General features: G+C 42.7%; 1 protein-coding gene across 3 annotated transcripts in view; it reads right to left on the bottom strand.

Moving 5' to 3' along the window:
• The window catches only part of unc5cb (unc-5 netrin receptor Cb), a 112,829-nt gene that overhangs the window by 15,732 nt on the left and 71,506 nt on the right, over positions 1–25,591 (bottom strand). Inside the window, exons 4-8 of one of the 3 annotated variants that reach the window (XM_069513846.1) lie at positions 20,598–20,701; positions 8,639–8,819; positions 6,346–6,513; positions 5,913–6,077; positions 2,371–2,427 (exon numbers count right to left, since the gene is read on the bottom strand). In XM_069513846.1, the coding sequence (XP_069369947.1) occupies positions 2,371–2,427; positions 5,913–6,077; positions 6,346–6,513; positions 8,639–8,819; positions 20,598–20,701 (675 nt within the window). The remainder of the gene's footprint in view (positions 1–2,370; positions 2,428–5,912; positions 6,078–6,345; positions 6,514–8,638; positions 8,820–20,597; positions 20,702–25,591) is intronic. The other 2 variants (XM_069513847.1, XM_069513848.1) reach the window with 2 other exon arrangements.

Below are 25,591 nucleotides of genomic sequence, written 5' to 3'. Positions count from 1 at the left end.
ATTGGGAAAATAAGTCCTGACCTGCTGTGGCAATCAGTCTAGGTGTGGATGGAATAAAACAGGACATTCCTAATTGTCAAAAGTAAAAAGGCATAATGATGCATACATTGTAAATTACTTTGGGTAATTTTCTCCTTTAGCTTAGACATTCAACGTTGACTTGAACAATGACTGTAGAGCACTTAGAAAAGTGCACACAAACACGCAAATACACACACACACACACGCAGCTCCCATTCACAAACAGTCGTAACTATAGCTTTATTGTGTGTGCGTGTTTGTGAACCGTGCATGGTTAAGGTAACAGTAAGCAACAAAATAAATAATAACGATGCTAATGATGCTAAACCCTGTGTACAATGGTGCAATTAATAAGTAAGACTCCTCCAGTGCAACCCAATGACACACTGTCCTAACAAGCAGGCTCAGAAGCCAGATCAAAAGTTCTTAAGACGGAGATATAGACGTTTTCATCTTTAAATTACCGTGCTCTGTGTTGGAGTTCAGAGTCTGTCTCTGGCTTTGTTCTTACACAGTGCAGATAAGATCTAGACATCGCTTGAATTTCTCAAATTGTCTTTCATCTCCCTCCCAGGGTCTTTCTGTCCACTTTCCAGCTGGAGAAACCTCTGTGATTACCAGGCCTGGCATGGACGTGGCTGTTGGAGACGCAGACTCCGACAGGCACTCATTACAGATCAGACCTTTTAATGGATGCCTACTGACGGTCTGAACTCTGGGTGGCGTTCAGTAGGAAAAATGTCCTTCGCTGTCACTGAGCTGACAAAGGAGGGGGGGGAGAAAACTCTCTTTTGAGGACATGTGTGCGCTTGCCTGTGTGCATCGTGTCGGCATAAATACACACCGCACATGTCAGGGGAGTGTACGAAAAGGTAAAACACAGAGGTACAGTATTAGCGTGGTAATTTAATAAGGGAATAATTCTGTTTTTGAAATGATTCGAGTATGCAAATAGAACAGAATCTCCACCAGTAGATGGCAGCATCAGATATAAATCCATACACAGCACTTTGAGGACATTCATGATGGCCAAGCATTTGTGTAAATTAGCCTTGTGTGTCTCAGCCGTACAGATGGCACTCAATCTGTCTCTTGCACAAAGAAGGAAGAAGAGCAGAGTACTTCTGTGGCAAGCAAAAGACACAAGTTGTGTAATTTTTTTTAATCACACACTTGAGATAGTGAGTGTGTACTCTCCCTTTTCACCGGTTATGACTCGATTTTTCCATGTAAATAGGCTTTTAAATGTGTTTTATCTGTGCATCTGTTTAAAATCCATTACATTTCATGCTTTTAGAGAATCTCTGAGCTGAAATTGGGTATGACCTTCCTTACAATGACATTATAAACATGGTGATTTAAAAAAGTAGATCCTCTCTTATATTTAAGATGTACTGAATGGTCGCAGTTAAATGGGGCGGGGGCGATTTAATGCTGCACAGTCATTTCAAAGACTATTTCCCTTCAGCTCCCAGGAAAGACGTGTGTGGACCGGGCGTTCTAGATTCAGCCCTAACAGAGACATCAGACTAAGGAGGAGTGTCAAGATACATCCTCATATATGTTCGACCCCTCTAATCCCTCCTCCGGCACAGACACCAGCAGAAAACAGAGCTCGGGACCAATGATGAAAGTCAGGAAATGTAATTTCATTGTGCTCCCTCTGCCGAGCTTCCCTGCAGATATTCAACATATATTCGCCTCAGTCGAACAATCTCCCGTCCACACTTTGATGATAAAGGCAGCAACCTGCTAAGTGTACGCATTCAAATGTATCGCTTAGATTAATACATCCCTTTGAACATGAGCGATTGTCGAGAAGGGAAATAAGTACAAGAAATAGAAATGGAAGGGATTATTGAACATTCCATTCTCTGTGAGATTTACAGAGCGAGGCAGGGAGATACAGAGACACAGGACTCGGTGCCTTTGCTGACACCGAGGCCTGGTGTCGGGATGAAGTTCATGAGGAGCAACAGGGTAAAAGGCAGTGTCAGTTCTGACTTACAGCGCGGTAACATGGCTGTGATCAGGCAGCAGCCATGCTAGCAGGGAAACTTAATGAGAGAGGGCAGAGCAGAAATTAAAAAAGAAAATCCACTGAGGTGGTTATACGAAAGAAAAAAGAGGCAGTGATGAAACATACATGGACAAGAAAGAACAACGGAAAAATTTATTTTCCTTCTGTTAAAAAAACCTTTAAATAGCATAACAGAAGGAAAATACATGACGATTTATGTTTTAGATAAACATGAAATGAAGCCGTAGATTGGAGACAATCAAAGATGAGAATCAATGAAAAAAATTATGAAAAATAACAAATGATTAAAAAAAAAAAAAACAACTCACATGAATTCCCCAAATCACTCTTGTCTTTTGCCTCTGAGGACTTCTGATATAAGGAACCTTGAGGAGAGGAAGGGATTTGGAAGGGAGAGAGAGAGAGTAGGGGAGAGATGGTGGGAGACGGATGATGAAAATCAAATTTAAGCCAACAGAAAAACAAACTCAACAAATGAGACAGCAACAAACTCATGAGTAGGAGTAATGACACGGGGAAGTGATCTTTCTTGATTTGGCCCCCTCCTCTCCAGATCTGTGCATAGCGTATAGAGATGGATGAGAAGACAGGGGGGGAACATGGAGGTTCTGTGAGGGAGTGGCGTGATCCATCAACTGGGCTTAGTGCCTCCGCCGCAGCAGCAGCAGCAGGACTGATGCTGGCAGGTGAGGGGGAATGGAGGAGCTGATAAAGTGTGTGCTCCAGCAGAGTCAATAGAAGCTATGCAGCCTTGCATCTGTCACTCGAAGGCGGATGGAGAGGGTGGTGCGTGGAATAAAAGGAACAATTATGTTAGGAAAGAAAGGGATGGAAAAAAGGACACAGATTTGGGAAGAAAATGCTTTTGAGGCGTAAATGGGGCTGAGCTTGGTTTTGTTTTGGACAGGTAATATGTTGAATTGAAGAGGAGAGTGGGCTCCAACGGCAGCCAGGGATGGCGCACTATAGTACACATAATATTCAGTCTCCCTGGGACATCCATAAACAACTATACAAACAATGAAGTCCTTATTGGAGAGGGGGAGAGCCACAGGCAGACAAGTGGAGCGACAGGAAAATCAATGGCTTGATAGATGGGGCTGGTGTGTACATGTAATCAGGCAACAGGGAGGCCGGGCCGGAGCAGGGGGAGGTGACTGTCAGGGTCAGTCTAACTGATGGCCCGTCTGAACCCATCCTGTAGAGTTTCTGTTCATCCTGGCCGAGTCCTCTGCAGTGTAGTGGGGTAAAAGCATGCTTCAGTGGGTGGGCCGCAAAGAGGAAACCTCAGAGAAAGACAAAATGATTCCTGTGCTGACAGCGCGGGGCCTCGGAGGAAAGGGGATGCGTTCAGGAAATCACTGTCTGTGTTTGAGTCATAAATTATTTGAATATGGCAGACATCCAACCTCTGGGAATCCGCTGTCGTCTGGCAGGACTGATGTCATCATTTCAAGAGCTACAAGTTAATTTTGGTATTTACTTCCAAATCTATACGACTGAAAATGATGATACTTTCAGTCTGCATTCGATCGAATCTTTTTGACCACTTGTTAGTAACTTCCTGTTGAGGTGGACCCTTAAGTCGTGATTTTCTTCGCCGGAGTGTGCGTGCTCCTTTGTCTAGATCAATACGTCAATGTCATGACTGAAAGAGCAACTTACCAAATGCTTGGAAAACAACATCAGAATCAAAGAGGGAGTGCAAGTGTCAGAGTTGTGAAAGTGCAAGCTCTCCGTATCAATCAGTCGATACTTAACTTTGTGAAATCCAACCCCAAACGTCTAAATGCGAAGAACAAGCTCCAAAGTAAATTACAACGCAACTCTTTCCTTTTTGACACGGGTCGGCTGAGTTTTTACAGCAAGCCTGCAACGGAGAAACACCAAGAGCTCTATTTCCAGCTCTCGTCATATCACATTCCTCCGCCAGATTTCAGAGATGGATTGCAATTGAGATGATTTAAATAAATTCAAACAACCGAAAATGAGATCAAGCTGCAACGGAATCCACGGACACGTGTTTGCTCAGACCCCAGCGCGGCACTGGAGGGAGCAGCTCAACGGTCCAAGGTGAGTTCAGATTGCACACAACTTCCATTCCCAATCGTATTTGCTATAATGTGAGCTTTTAGATAATGGGCCAGTCTCCTAAATGCTAGTGGAAATGGTCATTAGCATTGACATAAGTGGCTTCACCCTCTTAGCTTCCAAAAAAAATCAATCTCTGAAACGATCCTAAATCTATATCATTATGGCTTTATATTCTCTGCAAACTGGCCATCAATCCAGCAAGAAGTAATGCTTCTGTGATAGGCTGAGTTACAGAGGGTGTGCAGCGGGGGCTGGGCCGCTGAGGAGTGAATGTATGCTTGTGCCGCAGAGGGAAATAAAATAAGATGAATAAAGAATGAAATCACTGCACGCTGAAGTCATAGTTTCCTGTCAGTGCTCAGTGTGCGAACAGTGCAGAACGTATTCACTTTGGACAGACGCATGCAGATCCTTCAGCCGGCTGCATTTGAGATGCATATCGACTGCCAATGAGTGCATCATGTCAGCAACATGTTGTAGGTAGCAGTTTACAACCTCACAGTGCAGGAAAGCTCAGATCAGCTGCACATTGTGACAACCAGCTGCATCAAATTGTCGACATCCAGCAGCAGAGCCCTTTTATATTGTTAGTGTCAGTGTCACAATCACCATCTGCAGCAGGTTATGCATACAATGGAGGCATCTGTGATTATGTGTGGCTCTAATACCTTGAAAGATGTTAATTGGAGAGGAATGGAGAATAAATCAGCTACTATGCAGTGCAGTGTTTTCAGCTATTTCACTCTTTCTCTGGTTATTACAGAACCTGTAATGGCACCAAGGCAAAGACAGAATACGTAAATAAGTAGATGAGGCTCAAGTGTTTCAAATAGTTTTGCTTTAAATTCTAAACAAACGCAATGCACACAGGCAGCGTGATTCCAATCTGTGAATGTGCTAGAAGGGAGAAGGGGCAGGACTGTGGGCCGAACTGAGAGGCTGTTTTTAACTTGATGGAAGAAAGAGAAGCAGAAACAATCGGCCGCCTGCAGAAAAATATCTGGCAGCACCTCAGACTGGCTTTGGCTCTTTTGTTATGAACAACAAAACAAATAAATCCAGAAGAAGAATTGTGATTTCTCTATTACGGGAGAGAAATTCTGCTGCAACCAGGAGACACTGCTTAAAATGATTATGTACAATACATGTTCACTTCCACAAAACATGTAATTGGCAGCTCAGGAAAAGGAGCAAGTCTTCACTTGTGCCACTGTGGCTTTGTGTTTCCTCTCATTTGACCTTAGGAATCCACAGTTTGAAAATTAAGGTAGTAATCAGAGCAGCTTGATAGCTGTGACCTCCCTTATGTAATTACAACATAATCACTTATTATTATTTTTAAAATAACTCCCAAATGCTTATGACGTGGATAACTACTTAGAGTGTTTCCCTCTGTGGCCTGGTCTTCTTTTGACATGTGCTTAAATTTTTTAGCAAAGCTGACACAGGGAAAGACGTGCAGTGGTTTCTGCTTCTATGTCACTTTTATACAGCAGCTTTTGTGTATTATGCATGTGCAAATAAAGAGAAACAGATCGAGTGCAGAGGACAGAGAGAAAGCATTTTAGCATGTCTTATTGTTTATGTATGAGTGAAGTGAAACAGAGTGAGTGAGAGACGGGGTGAAAGTGTTATGTGGGGATGTGAAACACAGCGTGGTGATGAAAGAGCCGAGTGAAACTCATGGTCAAAGGCTAAAGAAATTTCTTTGGTTGGCGGGTCAGAGAGAGTAGCAGAGGATTAGTCGAGTACTCACTCTGCATGCACAGCCCATCGGTGCAGTTCTTGGACTGGAGCACCATGCCCTCACAGTCCTTCCCCCCGTTTTTGGGTGCCGGGGCGTTGCATTCTCTCCTCCTCCAGTGGGTGCACTCTGTCCCACAGGTGGACCACTTACTCCACTCTGTCCACAGGCCATCCACTACCACACAACAAACAGGACAGACCAGGACAGAGTGAATGAAATGGCAAATGAGAAGATGAAGACAATCGAGTGCAGGAGTGGGTGCGAGGACACGTGATCGAGACGGCGAGGGATACGTGGGAGAGGGACACATAAAGGCGGAGGCACAAACAGAGTGAAATATGCAAACACAGAGTTGCATCATATTTTTGTGTATTCAGTATTTGTACACCCAAACCTCTTTCTACCCACTGACTAGTGGGTGGATTGTAATTGTGTGTCATACCTGGGCAGAGTGGGTTGCACGCCAGCTTCTGGATGCCTTGCCCCTCACAGATGGCACCGCCGTTGAGTGGCGCTGGGTTGGTACAGCTGCGTGTGCGTTTCTGGTAACCACGGCCACAGCGGCTGTTACACACCGACCACTCCGTCCATGTGGACCATCCGCCATTCACTGGAATACATGGTTATAAAACATGTTATATGTTTTCTCAGCTTTCACTTATATTGCACGATTTAAAAAACAAGTTATAAAGTAATGAAGGGGCATAAAGCAAATATAAAATATAGACTACATTAAAACACAAGATGACATTTAACAAATGAAATATTAAATAAAAATGCAGTGAAAGCATAAACACTCAGAATAAAATTACAACATTTGTTTGTTTTGTCATTAGTGAGAATTATTGGAACATCGTTAACTGTAATCTGAATCATTTACCCACTGTTAAATATACACTGCGGATTTTATTTTTTTGTGTTTTGACCCTGAAATCTCAGGTCGTTACTGTGCCATGCAGGCAGACAGTAAATTCTGGTCCGATTGCTGCGCATTTTCCATTCACTGATTCCTCCTAATGCCTCCCTTCCTCTCTCATCCATCTCTGTCAGCGGCTAAATCCAGTGGAGAGTGACACCAGGGCTTGTGGCTGAGAACAAGTCTGTGGCATTTTGAGATGGTGGAGCCGGGGCCCCCCAGAGCCTCTGACTTTCAAATGTGACATGCTTACGAGTGAAGCCCGAAATATTGAACTCATGGGGAAGACCGCCAAAACCCCCACACTTCCTTACTGTCTGCTCTCTTTTCCTCCATGGATTATGGCTCTATCTTTTCTCTCCCTCTTTCCATGTCTTTTTCTCCTTTAGTTGCCAGCTAGCGCTCCTGTTTCCAGTGTCCTTGCAGTGGCTCGGGCTGGAAACCACTGCCTATCTGTCTCACTGTTTTATTGCTAGACACAACTCTTACTTATCCTTTTGGGCTTCTCATACAGCTTTGTGGGGATGTGCTTTTTCACATACAGCTCAGCAGCACATAAGTGTCCCATTTTGTAAAAGGGGGATCAAGAAGCAAGGACAGCACAAACAGATGAGTCAACATGAGAGCAGGTTTTTTAACACTTAGTTGAAATAGACTGTGTTCCTGACAGGAAAACCTTGAAGACAGAGATCCTTTTCCCTAAATGTGCAACCTGTGTCTACACATCACTCTTACATTGGTTTCCAAATGGCCACATTATCCTCATTGCTCAGTTAAATCCAACTTAAAGTGCTATTGCAGACTTTTTGAGCTGTAAACTAGATTATGTGACAGTTTTTCATGACACACATGTTGGTTTTAAAATCACATTATCTATCTTATCGACATTTAGGGGTTAAAAACGTAGACTTTACATTTTGGGACGTCTCTACATCATGATATTTATATATATTTGTTTTTCAAAGATGGGCCGCTAGTGGGAATCTGGAAATTTGTGCTCATTTTCAAATCTATGCCAAAACTAAATCCCAGAGACGTCTCCCATCCTCTCACACAGAAATTCAAACGGCTCTGTAGGTAAGTCTGAGCCCTGCCGCCCAGCACTGCGTTCTAAAAGCACTTTGAAAATCCAGGGAGAGGCAATTGGTTGGTGAAGTTCCACTATAACGTTAACAAAAAAAACAAGGTATTTTCACTTCATTCAGTCTGACTGAGCTGCTCATAAACCTCCATGTGGTTGTGATATTACTTAAACCCTCAAAAAGTAAATCTGCAGTATCATGAGGTGTCCTATCACGTGCAGGACGAACTCCACGGCAGCCTCAGTTACTGAACCTTAAAGACAAGTAGTCGCTTCATACAGGAAAACAATCTCCCAGGTTCAAAGGAGCATGTGTTTCATGTGTCACTTCTCCTGTCTCGAGTAGCCTCCAGCAGACGTGGAAGTTTTAACTTCACAGCTGTGCTGCGCAATGACAGTCGTGTTTGGTTGATGTTGGGAGACAGTGGGTGAGTCTGTGTGAATACACAGCAGGGGTGCCTTTAAGTACGGCTCAGCCACATCAGCACCTTGCTAGCGTTTCAGAAAAATCACAAATCTCCAACTTGTTCGCACACCTTCCGGCAGGAACAGAATGAGGCGATGTTGCCAGCCAGGGGAGAGAGAGAGGGGTTCACTTTATGCAGAGTGACTTTGAAATATGTTTCATTCGAAGTTGAGCCGACTGCTAATCTCTCATGTGGCCAATAAGGAGGATGAGTGTATTTTCTGGGTCATGAGATGTGAGACCTGGATGTTCAGTGTGATTTTATATTTTACCGTAGACAATAACTGTGGCGGTGGTGCTGCGTCTCTTGGCCACAATGTTCTTCGCCACACAGGTGTAGTTGGCTGTGTCGGAGAGACGCGCCTGCTTGATGATAAGGTTGTGGTCAATGGTGATGTAGAAGTTTCTGTCGTCGGCGGGATCAATAACCTCTTCGTTCTTTAGCCACTCCACCTGAGGAGAGGAAGAAGAAGACTGCGTGAAGAAGATGAAACACAAACGGCCACAGTGACAACAGAATAGAGGATGTAAGACAGGCTGACCTCATTAAAGTGTTTAAACAACTACAGTTTTTCTTGTCTCTGTCTAACTTCTGAAATAGTGAGTGCCAGGATTAGAGCTCAGTCTCTGAGGTCCTGCTACAAAGAGTCAATAGCAATCATGCTCTTTTTATTCTCCCCCTAGAACAAAGCACAACAGTCACAGCAGCATCGTGAGGAGGCAGAGAAATAAAACTCCACACTTCCTGAAGCCGAGAGGCTCACTGACCTTTCCTTACGAGTCCCACATCCCTAAATGATACAGATATTGAACTCCTGGCACCGTCACAGAACAGGGGACATTTAGAGCCGTAAATCACCCAAAATCCCTCTTCCCCCCCTCCTCTCTTCAGCTTTACAAAAAGAATCACATGTCTCATGCCTCACACCTCTGCAGCCGCTTTGATTTAAGAAAAATATTTCCTGGTTCTCTGGTTTTCTTCAAAGAAGCAGTCCAGTCATGAGGAGGCCTGGCAAACAGCAAGCGTCCTGTGTATTGTGACATCCAATGAGGAGCATGGCCTGATAAGAGATAAGACACCAAGGGCCAGCACAGGCGCTGATAAGAGGGATGTTTATAAAGGCTCTTTCTCACGAGAGATAAAGTATCTCAAAAATAAAAAAGTGGGGCAATAACCTGATATGAGTCCTGCCAAGACAAAACAGTCTCCGCTCACTATTGTTCACTGTTGGATTGGTTGTGAAACAGCAGGAATAATATAGTGGTGCAGACATGTACAAAACACCAGCCAAGACCAGCATTGTTAGAAGTTTCTCAAAAGGGGAAGATGGGGCTGATTGTGACACACACTGGCTTATATGCATCACCAGCTCCTCTAGTATCTGTGTTAGCCGTTAGCTCTACATGGCAGATATCATAGATGCCCGTCTGTGTCACACCTCAGGAAAGGCCGCCTGCTCTCTTATCCAGTTGGAACACACTAAAGAGGCCGAGAAGAAAATATTTTCTGTGCTTCGCTCCAAAATAAATTCACATTTAACCTCTTCCAGCCTTCAGATCAGATCAGCTCATGCAATGCTTAAAATTGCACACCATAAGACATCAATGCACATGACAGAACTTATATCTCAGCAAACACTGCACGAGAAACTTAATATGAGCACAGCTTCACCCTCTGCAAGTGTGATGTGTGTCCTCTGCTGATTTGGTGCTTATGAGTGTTTCCCTCCATAAACATGGATCAGCCGAAATTAATCGCACAGAGCCGGGAGGGAGAGGATTCCCTCAGCAGCCGTATACGAGCTGAAATTAAACCACTCTCTCACATGAGCACAATGCAATAAGTGTAAAAGTGCAGCAGGACATCAGTTTTTCAATGCAGAGGAGATGCATCACATCTGCGGAACACTTTGTAGACATATATATTCCTCAACAAAAACAACTCCACGCTAAATGAAAGCATTTTTATTAGCTAAGTCCATTAAAACCATTGAGTGAAGACAACAAAATGTCTAATCTGTGTTGAGAGCAGTATTGTTGGATTTGCAGAGGTAACGTGCATAGGTAAAAAGAAAAAAATGAATCTCAAGAATATAGAGCATTTTAATGGTTACTCCAGATATTTAAAGCAAAGCATGTTTATTATAGATATATTCAGTTCATCTGCTTTGACATCTGTTTTCACGACCTTTTCTAAACTGTTGCACCAGAATAATTTAGCAGTAATTCACCAGCCTGAAACTTCAAGTGATTGCAAAGACATATCTAAAACATATAGAGAAAATACCTCCTACAGACTACAGTTGTAATGCAGTATACATCAATGTTTGTGTCTTGAATCCTTAAAAATGTATTCAATTCAAAACTAGAAAGGAGATACAAACATGAGAATCAAGGTGAAAACATGAGCAGGGACCACGACTACGTGTGTAGATATTTGACAATGATCTTAACACCATATTGTGTTATTTTTGCTCCCTTTTGTCGAGCCAAAAAATGAGGGAACACAACTCCACTAAAACAAATAAAGATGATGCAAACAGGAGAAACGGTTGTTTGTTGACACGTTAAATATTTTGTCTTTCAGCGCTCACTGCAGCGAGTGCGGTGCATGTGCCGCTGTGAAGTGAAAGGTCTGATCTCAGAAAGAAGATTGACAGAGATACAAAAAGGCGGTTATCCAATTTCGCACCAATCACAGAGGCGGCCTCTCCAAACGTGCTGCGTTCGGATGTCAAGAGCACTTTTAAATGAGAAGGTAATTAAAAATTGAACAAAAGAGCTTTTCAGCGCAGATGGAGGGGCGGGAGGGAGACGGAGTGACGAGGGATACAATATGGTAGAAACTCGTGTCAGAAGTGGGGACGTGTGAGCGGGAGAGCAAAAGTGAGCAGCAGTTCACCCATCATTTATTCTGCAGCGACTATAATTAGGGCTCATTAATAAAACCAGAGATGAAAAGGTAAGCCAATCTCTACACTATCCTTGTGAGAAGATTTCAGATGATTAAAAGTCAGAAGAAGACTGCATCTCATGCTGCACTGGTCCAACTTTCTCTCATACCAACAGACTCGAGCATGTACACAGAGATGCACACATACACACGCACGCACACGCACGCGCACGCACACGCACACGCACACACACACACACACACACACACACACACACACACAAGCACTCACAGCTTGTTAGTGTCTGATTGGCAGTGAAACATCCGGAGAGGTAATTTGCACATTTCTTGTCATTAACAAAGCGAAATTGCCACATGTCAGCTGTTATAAAGAGAGGAAGTCATCCTAGCTTGTTGGAGATGGGCAGGTGACAGAGAGAAAGATGATGTGACAGACATCTATAGGGAGGAAGAGGAGGAGAGGGACACACAGACAGACAGGTGGACTAGAGATGGACAGGAGACAACAGATGAGGGAGAAGGAAACGGATGGAGGACAGTAACCGATGTACCAAAATATAAAATATATACGAGACGTCATTGCTGAAGACTGACAAGAGAGAATAAATATGGGGGGAGGGAATATAGGGACAAGTTTACAAAGAGATGACTTTGTCTTGAAGAGGTGAAAACTGAATGAGGGAAGAAAGGGAAAGACTGAAGCGAGAGGTAAACAAAGAAGAAAGAGATCCAACTGAGTAAAGATAGTTTTTTCATCTCCTGAGCTCTGGGAAATTCATGGGAGCAGGATATATTGGATGGTAGCGAAAAAGAAGAAGAAAGAAAAGACATGTGTAAAGAGAGATGCTTTACAGTTTGTAGGAGGGAAATCAATGACAGTGATGAATCAGTGACATACGTGTGCGTGTAGTGTTGGCGTAGTTACGGCATCTGTACATACATCACAGAAACCCTGTGTGTACTGGTGCCCTGGTTCATTACGGTGGTCACAAAGACAGAGCAGCACTGGTAAAGCTCGTCAGTTTCTTTTGCTGCAGAAGATTGTGGGAGGTTTTGTGATTCTGGAGACTTGTGATGATTTTGCACATTGTTTAAATCAGATTTAGGTTTTGCGGCATGTGCAGAATGAGGTCATAACTGAAGATGCACCGTTTAAGATTGTTTTAGTGATTATACCCTTACATTGTAATGTTGATGTGGGAAACCTGTACGTGATTGGTTGCATGTTTGCTCTGTTAAGGCTCCTCTAACTCCTATGAAATATATCTGCATCTTTCTTTTATTTGGAGCCGGGCTGGCAGCACAAATCATGTTTTCTTAGCTAAAGCAGCTGCTCACTGTGGCCAAAAACGACAGTGACGACAGCGATGGAGGTCATCCAACAAAGTTTCACCACAACAACAAGCTTAAAACCTTAGTAAAGCTAAGAACAACTGCAAAGTCTGGTGTCAATCCTCCATGAGTTAAACCATGTGATCCATGGTTATTATTTAAAAAAGATCAATTACAGATGCCTTAATCCATTTCCTTTTTATTTTCCAGTTTAATCATATGCCTAACATCACATCCTGAGCTGTAAACTGGATTTGGGCGACTGCCTTGTGATTAAGATGGAAAATTAAAGCACACATTTATCCCCAGGTCTTTTGAAGAAACCCAGCATGGTGGCCTATATATCCTTTAACCAATCCAGAATTGGGCCGCAACATCAGTGTCCTACACTAGTGTCACTTCCTCTCCCGCTGGCAAACATAACTGGCTGCAGACCTGGCTGTAGCAGCGACGTGGGAGTAGCCTCTGAGTGGGATGTTTCTGTGTGCTGCCAGGGAGCGCCAGCACAACACTAATCAGCCCAATATACAGAAAAGACTGTATACGATCCACTCACTTGTTGGCGAAACCATTTATTACTCATCCCTGTTGTGTCAAAAATAGAAACTACAGCAGAGTCTGGGGGTGGAAAGGGTGTGAAAAGCAAGAACAGGGAAGGGGGGAAAATGCTCCAATGCAATGTAGGAGACTCCTCTACAGAGAAGTCATTATGAGCTCTCCTGCTTCTCCACATGAAGTCTAACTATCTACCAAGCGTAATTTATTCATTTCCCTTTTTTCCCAGCACACATCCGCTCCGGGCTTGAATGACACACCTGGAGAACGAGCCACAAAAGGTTACAAACTGATTATTCAATCATTCACTACGAGACAACAAACCATATGCTCCGCATCTGCCTGCACCGCGAGTATGGAAATGTGAGCTGTATAAATATTAACAAGCCGGAATGCACAACGGTGTGATATCTTGAGATGTGATTTGAGAAATGTTTTGTATGAGTGCATGTGTGAGTGTGGTGAGGGAGTGTGAGGAGGAACCGCAACGGCATGGAAGGAGGTTAGGTAACTGGGGTGGAGTTGGAGCGGTTACCACAGTAGGTGTCCACACAGATGACAGAGCACTGAGACTCGAGCCAGGAGTAATAACCTCACCCAGCTCACTGCTGCCTAAAGCTCTACACAGTGTTCTGAGGGAGAACAGCCATTTCTTAAACTCGCTCCAAGGACAGCCAGACACTTCTCTTCTGAAACACAGCTCTTTCTGTTTCCTATTGCTCACTTCATACCCCTCTTAGAAAATATGATTCCTGTAATCCCTCACCACTAGCACAAGCATCAGGGGAGGTTATATTTTAACCAGTCTCTGTTTTGTCTATTTGTTAAGGAGTTTTTTTAAATTACTTGTTTAAACTTTAGTGTATAAAACATCCCTGATACATTTTGAGCAGTGATGGAATTTGTGCCGTTATACTGTACATACACTAGTTTTTAAAGGAGACATATTATGCTGATACTCAGGTTCATCATTTTAATTTGGAATATTACTAGAAATTGTTTAAATGCACTAATGTTCAGAAAACACATCACTTTCAACTGTCTATTGCTGCAGCTCCACTCTTCAACCTCTGTCTGAAACACTTGGTTTTAGCTCCTGTCTCTTTAAGGCCACCCTCCCATTGACACCCAGTCTGCTCTGATTGGCCAGCAGGCCTACTCTATTCTGATTGGTTGACTGCTCCGGCCTATGCTTTTGCTTTACCTGGCTTTGTTAGAGGGTACGCCAGGACTATGACAAAGAGTTTCCAGAGCTTTGAGTTGGGGCTTTTTGACTTTGCAGAACTTTCACATACACACACAAAAAAAAACGATTTAACACACCAGAGGAAAGAGAAAAACATCACATCTCTGCTTCAAGCCAAAATGTTTTGATATATTCGTGTGTGGGTGGACTTATTTACAGCCTGACTGCAGAGAAGTGTGGCACTCACATGCTATTTTGTATACAGTTATAAATACTAAACTGGTCCGTGCCATTGTTGAGGTTTTACAGGATGGAGAACTGTGCGATCCACTCTGTGAGCTCATTCCTCGGTTTCCTTGAGTCTCCCCTGGCCTTTAGCAAAGCTCTCACCAAGTGGGAGCGTTTTGTGTGCGGCGAAAGAGGTCAGAACTCTGTCGATATACAATACAACCTTCAGCAGAGGATGAAAACGCTGGAGCAGATTCACGCCGTCTAGTGCGAGCAGCTCAAAAACCAATTTCATATTGATAAAGATATCGTTTTTCCCCAAAGCGAGGACTCTCTCATTCATGTCTCATTCCCATCATGTTAAATGAAACAACCACCTGGCACACAGATTCATGCTAGCTTAGAGAAACGTGATTTTATCATTTTATGCTCTTTTTGCAAATGTAAACAAATAAGGTATGTTTGCCAAGGGCTTTGGAGAAAACTCACATAATGGCAAAGGGGGTTTGAGTAAATCTGTTTGTCTTGTAGCCCAAATGGATCGTGTAGTAGCTCCTTAGTTTTTTTTTCTAATCTTTTTTCTTTAATTTCTTTGGTTTCCTTTGCTTGTTTATAAAGGCCTGAGTTATTTGAGGTAAGAGTAGAGGCCTGTGACTTAGCACAGAGGACAGGAGCGCCCGCGAATGTTGGGCTATTAGAGTAAATCACAGCCTTTGCACAGGAGAGCTGCGGTGATTGACAGGTGAGTGCCTGAAGGGCAGTCTTTGGTTGGTTGCCAGAGGGATTTGGTCTGGCCTCCTGACACCTTCTTTCCCATGGGTAACCGTAATGAAAACACACTTCCTGTTCCGCTGGGCACTGAAGTGTTGTTTCTCTTGACATTCCTGGCCTTGCTCAAAAATACACTGAGCACCTTTTCTTTTTCTTTCTTTTGAACTGGAAGGAAGCACTCAGCTATTTCTTGACAAGGTGACCCTGGCACGCCGCCGTTTGCACTTTGCCTTTACTTCGTCAATGAAGTGGAACTGGGCCTGAAATCACGAGTAATCACTAACATTTACATGCTGACGTGCGGACCAGGCGGATGCCGGAGCTCTAGAAAGTGCCACGGTTAAGATATTTGAGCTATATTAGATTTTGTACCATAACACTCGATAATGAGAGTCATTATCGCTACATTTAGTCATTAATAAAAATGGAAGAAACAGCATTTGAGCATTATAGCAGAACCTCCCTGCTGGACTATACATGTGATATGTGCTTGGCTCCTGCTCCAGCTGTCTGAATTCATCTGACTCCATTTTCTCACTTCTCTGGGTGACAGAGTTTGAAGTAAGGATCTTTTTGTCTCCCCGCTTTCTTCTCCGTAAAGCCAATGGACTTAATCACAGCAGCAGGGCCCCTTCCCCTGCAGAGCATCAATGACTCGTTACCCATGATAACACGGCAGGACCCTGGCTGACTGAGGAGATGCCTGAATTAAAATCCTGCTTCCATGGAAACCGGCTCAGCAGCTCACGGCGCTGCATCACCTCTGAACCCTTGTATTTCTCTCAAGGCTGTGACAAGTGCTGTGAAGTGGAGCTGGAGATGGAGGGCAAGGCAGGAGAAAGGAGGGAGGAACAATAAAGCTGAAATCTTTTACAAAGGAGATCCAAGTCCATTTTATGAGCTTGCCACATATTCTAGAGTATGAAAAGGGGCCACTGTTACCTCTGTAGAGGCCCTTTAGTTGTTGATGAAAGAGCGTCATGGAGTTATTCAAAGCAGAGCATCTGTGCTGAGCTGATGGAAAGTCCTCCATCCTCATCTTTACATTTATTATATCTTTGGGAAGCACTCGCCAAGTATGAACCAACATAACACAGAAACAGTGCAGAGAGCCTTTCCTGCTCAATCATTCCTTCTCCACTAGCCTCAACTGTTACATGTTCCATCTGCTCTTGATTACCTATACATACATCAAATATTAATGGCTATGAAAACGTGTTACAATGACTTCTAGGAAGGCCTGGTAATTGTCTAATGTATTCAGGCCGTACAAGACTTTTAGATGACTGAATCCTTGTGCTATTTCAGAAACCTCACTCACAGCGTTTCAGTCGCCCCAAGGCCAAAGTTCCACTGGTAATGGTCACAGGGAGAGCCAAAATAAATGCCTGCTGCTTGTTTTCTTTGTGTGTGCGTGTGTGTGTGTGTGTTCCTCCACTCAGGGGCTGTGTACTTCTGAAAAATCAATGCACCAACATAACTTGTAGAAAGAATAAGGGCTAGGAAAAGCTCAGATGTCTGATGGGAACTGTTTCGTGTGATCCGTTATGAAAACTTGCTGCATCATCACACAAAGCAAATCCTGATTATTCAGCATCACGTGCAGTTTTTCAGGCCAACGGCCCCCGCAGAAAGCCAACAAAGACTCCAAACCACTCAAACAGACTTGCAGGATGTCATTACTGTGGTAAACCATCACGACAACCTATAATGTAAATCATCTGAAGAGTGGAAAGACAAAGACGGAACACAAACAGCACAGTGCCACTTTGTAATCCGAGATTTGAGCTAATTGTGATTGACTGAACTCTGATTCTGCACAACGTGGGCTTTTTGTTCTGAAATTGTATGTGTGAGATACTTTTGTAACTCGCAATCTAAAACAGCTGTATATATTTTTCTTTTCAGATTATCTCCGCAGAATGCTTTTGTAAAAAGTGAAGTGAAAATACAAACAACCTTGAAATATCACAAACCTTTACTTTGATGCCAGCTGGGAAGTTGTTCTATGGTAAAATGTTGTTTTTCGTGTTATCAACAGTGATAATAGGAGATGGTAATAGCTCCCTGCACTTATGTTAAGTCTGGGGAGCTGTCAAAACCTAAATCACAGATTTTAATCATTTATATTTCAGTAAAAGGAAGCATAAAAGTCTGATTTCCTCATCCACTTCGTCAGCAGTGAATTCTACCAGCTGGTTAGCCACATTCATATCCTGTATCTCAATGCAGGGGCTGTATCCTTCGGAGGCTGCATTTGAAGACTGATTGTGTCACAGTGGTGCGACTAGACTGTCCCATTAGAAAAATGTACAAATGCGTCCTCGAGAAACAAAGGTCCCAACTAATGGATCCCAGGATTCATTGCACCTCGCGAACAAACCGTTTTACAAAGAGGTAATGGTGATGGTAAGACGAACATATGTCTGATGCTCCAGTGTCAGGTTACAACTTAACCGAACCGCTAATGGTGCACATGATAAAGAACAAATGGGCATAAAAACTTTCTAGTTTTGCTGAGCTGCAGTTTCGGAAGCTAGACAGGACAAGCTGGTGACGCCAATCATGGAAATCCTCTGTAGACCAAACAGTCTAACCAAAACGGTTTACGCGGGCCACGAAGTCCCTGCCTCCCTTGGTACACAGCTATAGTGTTACTGTTAGTATAAATGAATAGACTTCCAGTGTTTCACTTAAGTTGTTGGCAGCCTGTTATTATGTGTGTGGAAGTGTGGATGTGTGACAGTGTACAGTCACAACAGAAACGTGAGCATCGCTGTGATTGTGTCCTGGTTGTCCTCTCCATGAAAGAACAGCCTAGGAACCCAGTCATAGATCACAATGTCCAACAGATACAGTTTCTATGCTTTGACAAAAGTACTGTAAGAGTTATGGGTTTTATGGCTCAGCCACTTCCTGCCATCTCACCAGCCTCCACCTCGCTATAGGCAAAAGCCTGTAAAGGAGCGAGCTGACATCCCTCTGGAGGCCTGACAACAACCCACTGGATCCAACCCCGACAAACCTCAACAGCTCTTCTCCTTCTGCCTTCAGCCACTCTCGTCCTCACTCTCTTTTTTTTATTGTTTTGTCGTCAAGTGGGTGAAATATGACAGATCTTTCCTTCACAATGGCTGCAACACATTTCTCCCCTGTTTCATATGTAACCATAGAGCCATCTGCTTTTTCCGAAGCCTTTTCTCTGGCGGGTACGAGTGAGAAAAGGACCTGACAGACACACATGAAAAAAAAACCGGCATAAAGTTTTGTCCCTTTTTCCCACAGAGGCAGCTGTTTGAGTTCAGTAAAAAAAGAAAGGGAGAAAAAAATACTTGTGGAAAGAAAGTGTGTCCTTTTTCGTGGCCATGAGGTAAGTGTTAGTAATTAAAGGGGCTGAAAGCGTGCTTCAGTACATGAAGAATAGTCAACTCAATCATTTGAAGAAAAGTATAGTACAGAAAATGACATATGCATGTAGAATTCTTAAAAAAAATATTTTCCCCTAGAGAGATCTTCCCTTGATGTGGTGAAGCTTAACCAAATACTTTGGGATTCTCAATTTTGAATAGATGGCTTCTTTGGTGAAGAATCTGAAGGCATGGGACAAGAATTTGGGGCCGGAAACTTTCTGGTTTGATTTATCATGTTTGAGCAGGCTTTGATTGCCTGCAGGTAAACAGTTCAGGTGGAGAGCAAAAGAGGCGGAACACATTGACCGAAATGCATCCGCCATCGGCTCTTTATTTATCTACATCCATATGCAGATCACTAGAGATGGACAAATATACCGTCTGGACCTAAGGCACCTACAGAAAGTATATAGGTGCAGAAAGTAAAACACATTGCAGTTGTGTTTTGTGTGGATAAATTATTAATTTGTGACCTTCATGGTGAATGGCTGATGGAGCCTTGGTCCAAGATATCTGCTGTCTACACCGGACACATCATAATATCCACCACTACCACAGGAGCTAATTCGTCATCAGATAAAAGCCAAGGGGTCCGAGATTGGCTGATGGGTAACTAAACAAAAACAGCTCTAATTCGCTTATCTTTACCCAGTCTGGAAAAAACATTGATTTTAAGTCTTTTCAAAGTCCTCATCTGGGTTGCCACAGCAACTCTATATCTCAGAAAGTCAAGATGTGCCATGATCGTCCAGCTGAGTCTTGAATGGTTGTACTGAACCTATCCCAGGATTGACACATAGACATCAGACTGTGGGGGGGGGGTTAGAATCACCAACACTGTACGGCTGTTAGTGCAACACTGTCTCTCTGAATCCCAGGTTGTGTGAGGAGAGTCTGCCGAGTGCCGGTCCCAAAACTTTCGTCCATTTAGCCTGTCAGCACTTTCAGCGGGGATAAATGCTGTGCAGTTCCACTCACTTAACTCAGCTTTTCCAGGTCAATCACAAGCCTTTGCAGAGTTCAGTCCCTACACCACCAGCTAGGGGAAAAAAAAAACACCAACACACCCCCCTCACCATCAAACCACCCCTTTCATCCTCTATTTATGTTCCTGCAATCTCAACTGAGCCTTTTCAAATACAGCTGTAACAGTGTTCTACTGTAGGGCAGGGGGGAAGTGGAGCATGCAGGAGATATTAACTGAGCTAAGGTAACACAGGGACACAACTGCTCTTTTTTTTTTTTTTGCTCTAAAGATAATTTAAATAGTTTTCTCCTCTGACCAAATTACACTGACTAGCCAGCGATGTTGAGGAAATACCCAAACAGTTAAAATAGCTCAGACAGTGGTGAAAAAATGCCCTTCCCTGTGCACATGTGTACAGATGTGTCAGGTTCATTCAGTGTTATGTCATTATAACTTCTAAAATGGATGGAGTTCACGACGGAGGTCAAGTCTGCAATCAACAGTGTTCACGTTATAATGTGGCACAAGGAACAAACCCAAATGACTGGTAACATCTAAAAAATATATAAATACACATGCTAAGTATACCAATATGTGGGAACTGGACATTTTAGTTCCCTGTTTTATACTTAAAAAAATAAAATCAGGCGTGGTGGAGACAGTGAAAAACAACCCTGAGAAGTCAGTCAGACAGTTTATTGGATTTAAGGTGAGGGCTTTTGGTCGGGCTTATGTATAATCACAAGTGGCTGCATATGTGTGGAAAACATGTTTAAGTAAATATAAGAACTTATCCCTTCACACAAATAATTACATTTTTTATCCACTCTACTGTAGTTGCTCAGTAAAATGCCTTTTTGGACCTTACCTCAGCAGCTGGGATGCCTTCAGGTGGCCGACATTGGAGCAACACTTCTTGTTCAAGCGACACTTCCTTCCCAAGAGGTTCCTGGTCAAACGTCTTCCTCAAGTCTACAATGAACACGGACAAAGCACACTGTGCATCAGTATTTAATATGTGCAACAGTAATCAATTATTATCAATATTTGTGTCAGCGGTTTGTAGATGTGAAGGCTGTTCTGAGAGTTATATTAAAAATTATATGCTGAGTAAATCAATACTTGTACTCGAAGACTAAGAATAAATCATTACAAGGGAGCAGCAAGGCAACTCAACATTGGTACTTCCCCTTTTACAACAGCAATACACAACAGTGTGTATTAAAATTGAGGAAACAGTGACAGAGATGTATTCCTTCTTTCTGTGTCCCTCACCTTCAGCACTCACTCAAAGATAAATTGTCTCGACGTAGATGGAAGGAAGATAGGGAGAGGGGGATCACTTGCCCTCCAATGAAAAACCAATATTTTTGTGGTGTGAGAGCCCTGATGGAGTAGTGCGGAGCAGGGATAGAGGAGCTGACAGGGCAGGATTACTGGAGGTGTCATGCTACACTGGAACCCAAAGCCCATTAGACATATTTCATCACCTGCTGCACTGACGGAGACAGGAGAGGAGAGGAACTTTGTGGAGCCATTGGAGCATCACATCTACAATCAAACCTCCAAACTCAACTGATAACGTTTCCACAGTCCCTCCTCACATAAATACTCTTTAGCTCTTTTGGTGACACGATTAGTCAAAAGTAGAGCAGAGCTTTTATTTTTTAAATCAAGGTCTAAGGTTTACATATGTACACATCTAATATTCAGGATGAGTGTTGTTGACAATGGTAATACATAAACATGCAATATAAACACACAGATACGTAAAAATGTAGATAGAACATAAATAACATTTACAGTGTCAACAGAATATATATAGTGTGTGAAATAATATTGCACATTGGCCATTGAACTGCACAGCAGCAGAAGTAGAAAACAAGCAACTCCTCCATTCAGTCTGATATAAAGTTTATTCGTTTATTTAATATATTGGTCTTAGGCTCACTGTTATTTTTGTCTGTTAAAGCACATTATGTATCCGACTTGAAGCTCGGATCAAGCAACAGGCGGCCAAACTCTTGTAAGAGAAAATGAATGAACCAAACGTGCACAACTGGGACAAAGAGTCAAATAAAATGCTTATATTTTATTTGGTAAATCGCGTTGCTCTTTATGAGAATAGCCAGGCATGTCAAAATTCGCCTTTGAATAATTTGTTATTTGTTGCCATTTATCCACACTCTTCGATAGTCTGTAAACTGCAAAGAGCAACTCAAGAGTCTAGTATGAAGTGAATCCATAAATAAATCCAGTCCTGATTGCAAAGACACGAAAGGAGGAGACAAACTGCGCAGAAAATTATACTTGTTCTATAATTACAAGCCAGACAGAAATATACATGTTAAAAGGCTGTGTGATATTTCAACCACTCCACTCTGAGAAAAGAAGGTGCAAACAGTGGGAGAGGTGTTGAGAGCCTGGCTCTACTTTGCATCAAAAGTTTTCTGATTAAAGAAACACCGAGACATTCGATTTATCTTTCTACCTACATGGTAGTGTCCATGGAAACAAACCCCAAAACAAGTTGCAGCGACTCAATCTGTGGACAGGATATGGTAGAATGTCTTCATAGAACACTATCAATGTAGAAATGGATTTCTATTGACATTGTGTGCTGAGATAAAAATAAAGGATATATTTGATAGCCCTACCGCAGCGTACCTGTTTTGAGTTCAAGGTTTTACAAGAGAGCTCCACTGAAAGAATACGCACATGTACGAGGACACGGATTGCACGGTATAATTTCTACATCAGAAGATGAAGCATGCTGAACATAATAAGTCTTCTTACTCTTGGGAGCAGCGGTTGTGGAAGTGTAATAGGACACTGTGCACATATACTGTATCTATTATAGTAAATAAATGCTCTGCAGCGTCCCAGGGAGATTTAAGTATGTGTATGAATTTATATACAGCATAAGTATGAGTAGTAAGGGCAGAGCATACAGTAATTCTCACAAATCTATTTTCTCACATTATCACCTGCGATAAAGAGAGACATCCCTGGAATTTACTGATTTCATCACATGCCTCCTTTTTTTTTATTTCAAGAGGAGACATAATATTTAAATAGAGACACTTCATAGTTCAGCTAACTGTTCCAAATCCCCTACAGGAGAAACTAGATCATGTTCCTATTACAGAATACACCATCAGACTACACCCCGAAGACATCCATCAGGATTTTAAGGTTCTCCTATTTTTGAAAAATGAACCTTAAAATAACAAATTAAATGAGAGTTTGTCCCAGTGCTACCTGAGACTGTGTGTGTCTTCAGGGGAATATGCCATAACTCCCCAATTTTTAATGTATTATAAAAGCTGAGAGGGGGACTGCTGAATTGAAAGTAGTTTCCATAAATGTCTGGTATGAAATTAAAAGACAGAATGACTGGAGGGACATATTCTGGGACCTGGCTTTGTGGATTGTGATTCAAGGACAAAACGATTGTTTTGAGAGGAAAGGAAAGGTAATAACTTGGCAAGGAAGCAAAGGAAAGGAAAGGAAATGGAAATTGTAAGAATAGAATATATGAGTCATTCTTCTGCTGTCAGTACTGTCCATTGCCCCAAACATGTGGAATTGAGCAAAACTTCCTTAAGCTGAGAAACACAAAATGTAACATCCACTTATAAAATCATGAACAGGAAAATAATACCATACTCTGTCTTCTGCAGTTAAATTCTTCAGTGTTAACCTCAGCCTGTTACCATCACTAAGAGTCTGCACTATTGTTCACAACCTAAAATTGACTAAATAGCCTGAATTACACTGATAATATTAACAGCACAGGCCGTTGTTTGTGAGTTCACTGTACATATTGATGCTGTTATTACTCCGCCTCTTGTAGATCAACTCCTTAGGCTAAAACTAAACACTTGCTAATTGCATTGTTTGTTTATTTCAGGATTTTGCAAACATGCAAGTGATTATTGTGCTCAGCTTATTTTTTTTATTGTTTGTGGGTTTAAATCATGCATGTCTGTCCTCTCCTCACTTCTCGTAAAGCTAAACGGTTCTGTGGGACACTGCAGGGCGTGGGACCAGCTGAGGTGACATTCCTGCGGGACACACACCATTCCCTCCTCAACACACAAACGCTTCCAGCCGCGCGCACACCCCCCAGGAAGACGCACACATGACAACCATTATCTTCAGCGGGCATGTTCGGCTACTTGCTGGCAACAGCTACTAGCACTGGAGCAGTCTAGATTAGGAATAAAGAGTGGCCAGATTTGGGTTTAAATAATTACGAAAATGAGTAATAAAATGCAGGTTTTTACCCTGTGTGTGTGTGTGTGTGTGTGTGTGTGTGTGTGTGTGTGTGTGTGTGTGTGTGTGTGTGTGTGTGAGAGAGAGTGTGTGTGTGTGTGAGCACTATTAAAAAGGTCCAAAACAATCCTGAAAATGAATTTCAAGCTTTTTAAGTAAACATTACCTTTCAGCAATCTTTTGAAATGCATTTCCACTGATTTGATTCATTTATTTAATTTCCTTCTGTGTACAGACTTTTATTGTTCCTATTTTGGCAAGCAATCACTGCTGCCCCCCTGAAAAATGGAGGACAATTAAAGCTGTTTTGTGGAGGTCACATGAAGGAAAGAACATCAAAAGGAATTAACACATTCTCTCTTTCCTTCAACGAGTGCACGGTGACAGTACCTTCAGCCCGTCTGCAAGCCAACTCCTCGACACAACAAACTCTTAACTCGCCAGTGCTGGCTCTGACTCACCGCCTGATTAAACTGAAACTATATGTTTAGATTATGGGAAAGGAGAGGAAAACAAGCCCAGTTTCCATTAGCCTAACAGGATGGAGTCTGGCTCTGACAAGAAGCTCTGCTCGGGGAGAGAGAAGCCAGTCGAGGAGCTAATCCATTCAGCGGAGGCTAATGGGAGGGGAAGAGGGGTCCATTGTGATTTGAGGAATAGGTTAGTGCTGGCAGGCTGCTCATCATGGATGATTATAGGAGGTGGAGCAGCGGGAGTGGGCTCAGTGGGAGACTGAGAGGCATCATTCTGATTCACCGGCCTATAGTGCAACAGCAGCAGTCACGAGAGGAGCTGCTGGTGTTTGATATAAATTACATAGGCTGAATTTAGAGGGAAACTGATCAGAAAACATGGGGCAATCAGGACCAGAGGGAGTTAGAGAGTCATCAATATTAAAGAAAACACCAAAGAAGAGAATTAGGTGGGAGAAAAATCTCAGAGGAACGTGATTGTAAATGTTGACCGCCTCTAAATATAGTAGATAAGGTGGAAACAATGGAAATTGACTCTACACTGTGCGATTCGTCTGTACAGTGGATCATTTTAACAGAAGCCAAATATTATATATATATATATATATATATATATATATATGTATATTGTAATATCTCTATCCATTTTACACTTCTACCTGTTTGCCACAAGTCAACACACAACAGCTGAACCGGGCAGAACATGTCAGTCACAATGTTTTTAAATGACTTCGACAGGAGCTGAGAGTGTGATGATCTAGATGATACTATAAAAGAATTCCCTTCAGGTGGAAGTTTGATAACAACGTGTGAACCGTTATGCAACTTGTGTTGTGTTGCAGAAGCGTCGCCTTGATGTCGAGCTATGCTCCCGCAACTCTGCTCCGTCCTCTGGGGGCTCGATACTACAGATTTTTGATTGGCACATCCTTCAGGGAACAGTTAAAAATGAGCGCAAACTTTAGAGGCAATGCAGTGCTTCTCATTACTTGGAAGCGATTGTGTTGCGTTTTTCAGTAGGAGGACAAACACACAGGCAGAGAACAAATGAGGACCACCTACAAGAAGAGGAGGGAACGCTGGCTTAAACATATGCTGTATCCTCTCTGCT

The sequence above is a fragment of the Paralichthys olivaceus genome, chromosome 18 (assembly GCF_024713975.1).
Source record: "Paralichthys olivaceus isolate ysfri-2021 chromosome 18, ASM2471397v2, whole genome shotgun sequence".
NCBI lineage: Eukaryota > Metazoa > Chordata > Actinopteri > Pleuronectiformes > Paralichthyidae > Paralichthys > Paralichthys olivaceus.
Note: the sequence above shows the minus strand (reverse complement) of the source record. Positions and strands in the feature narration are given on the sequence as shown.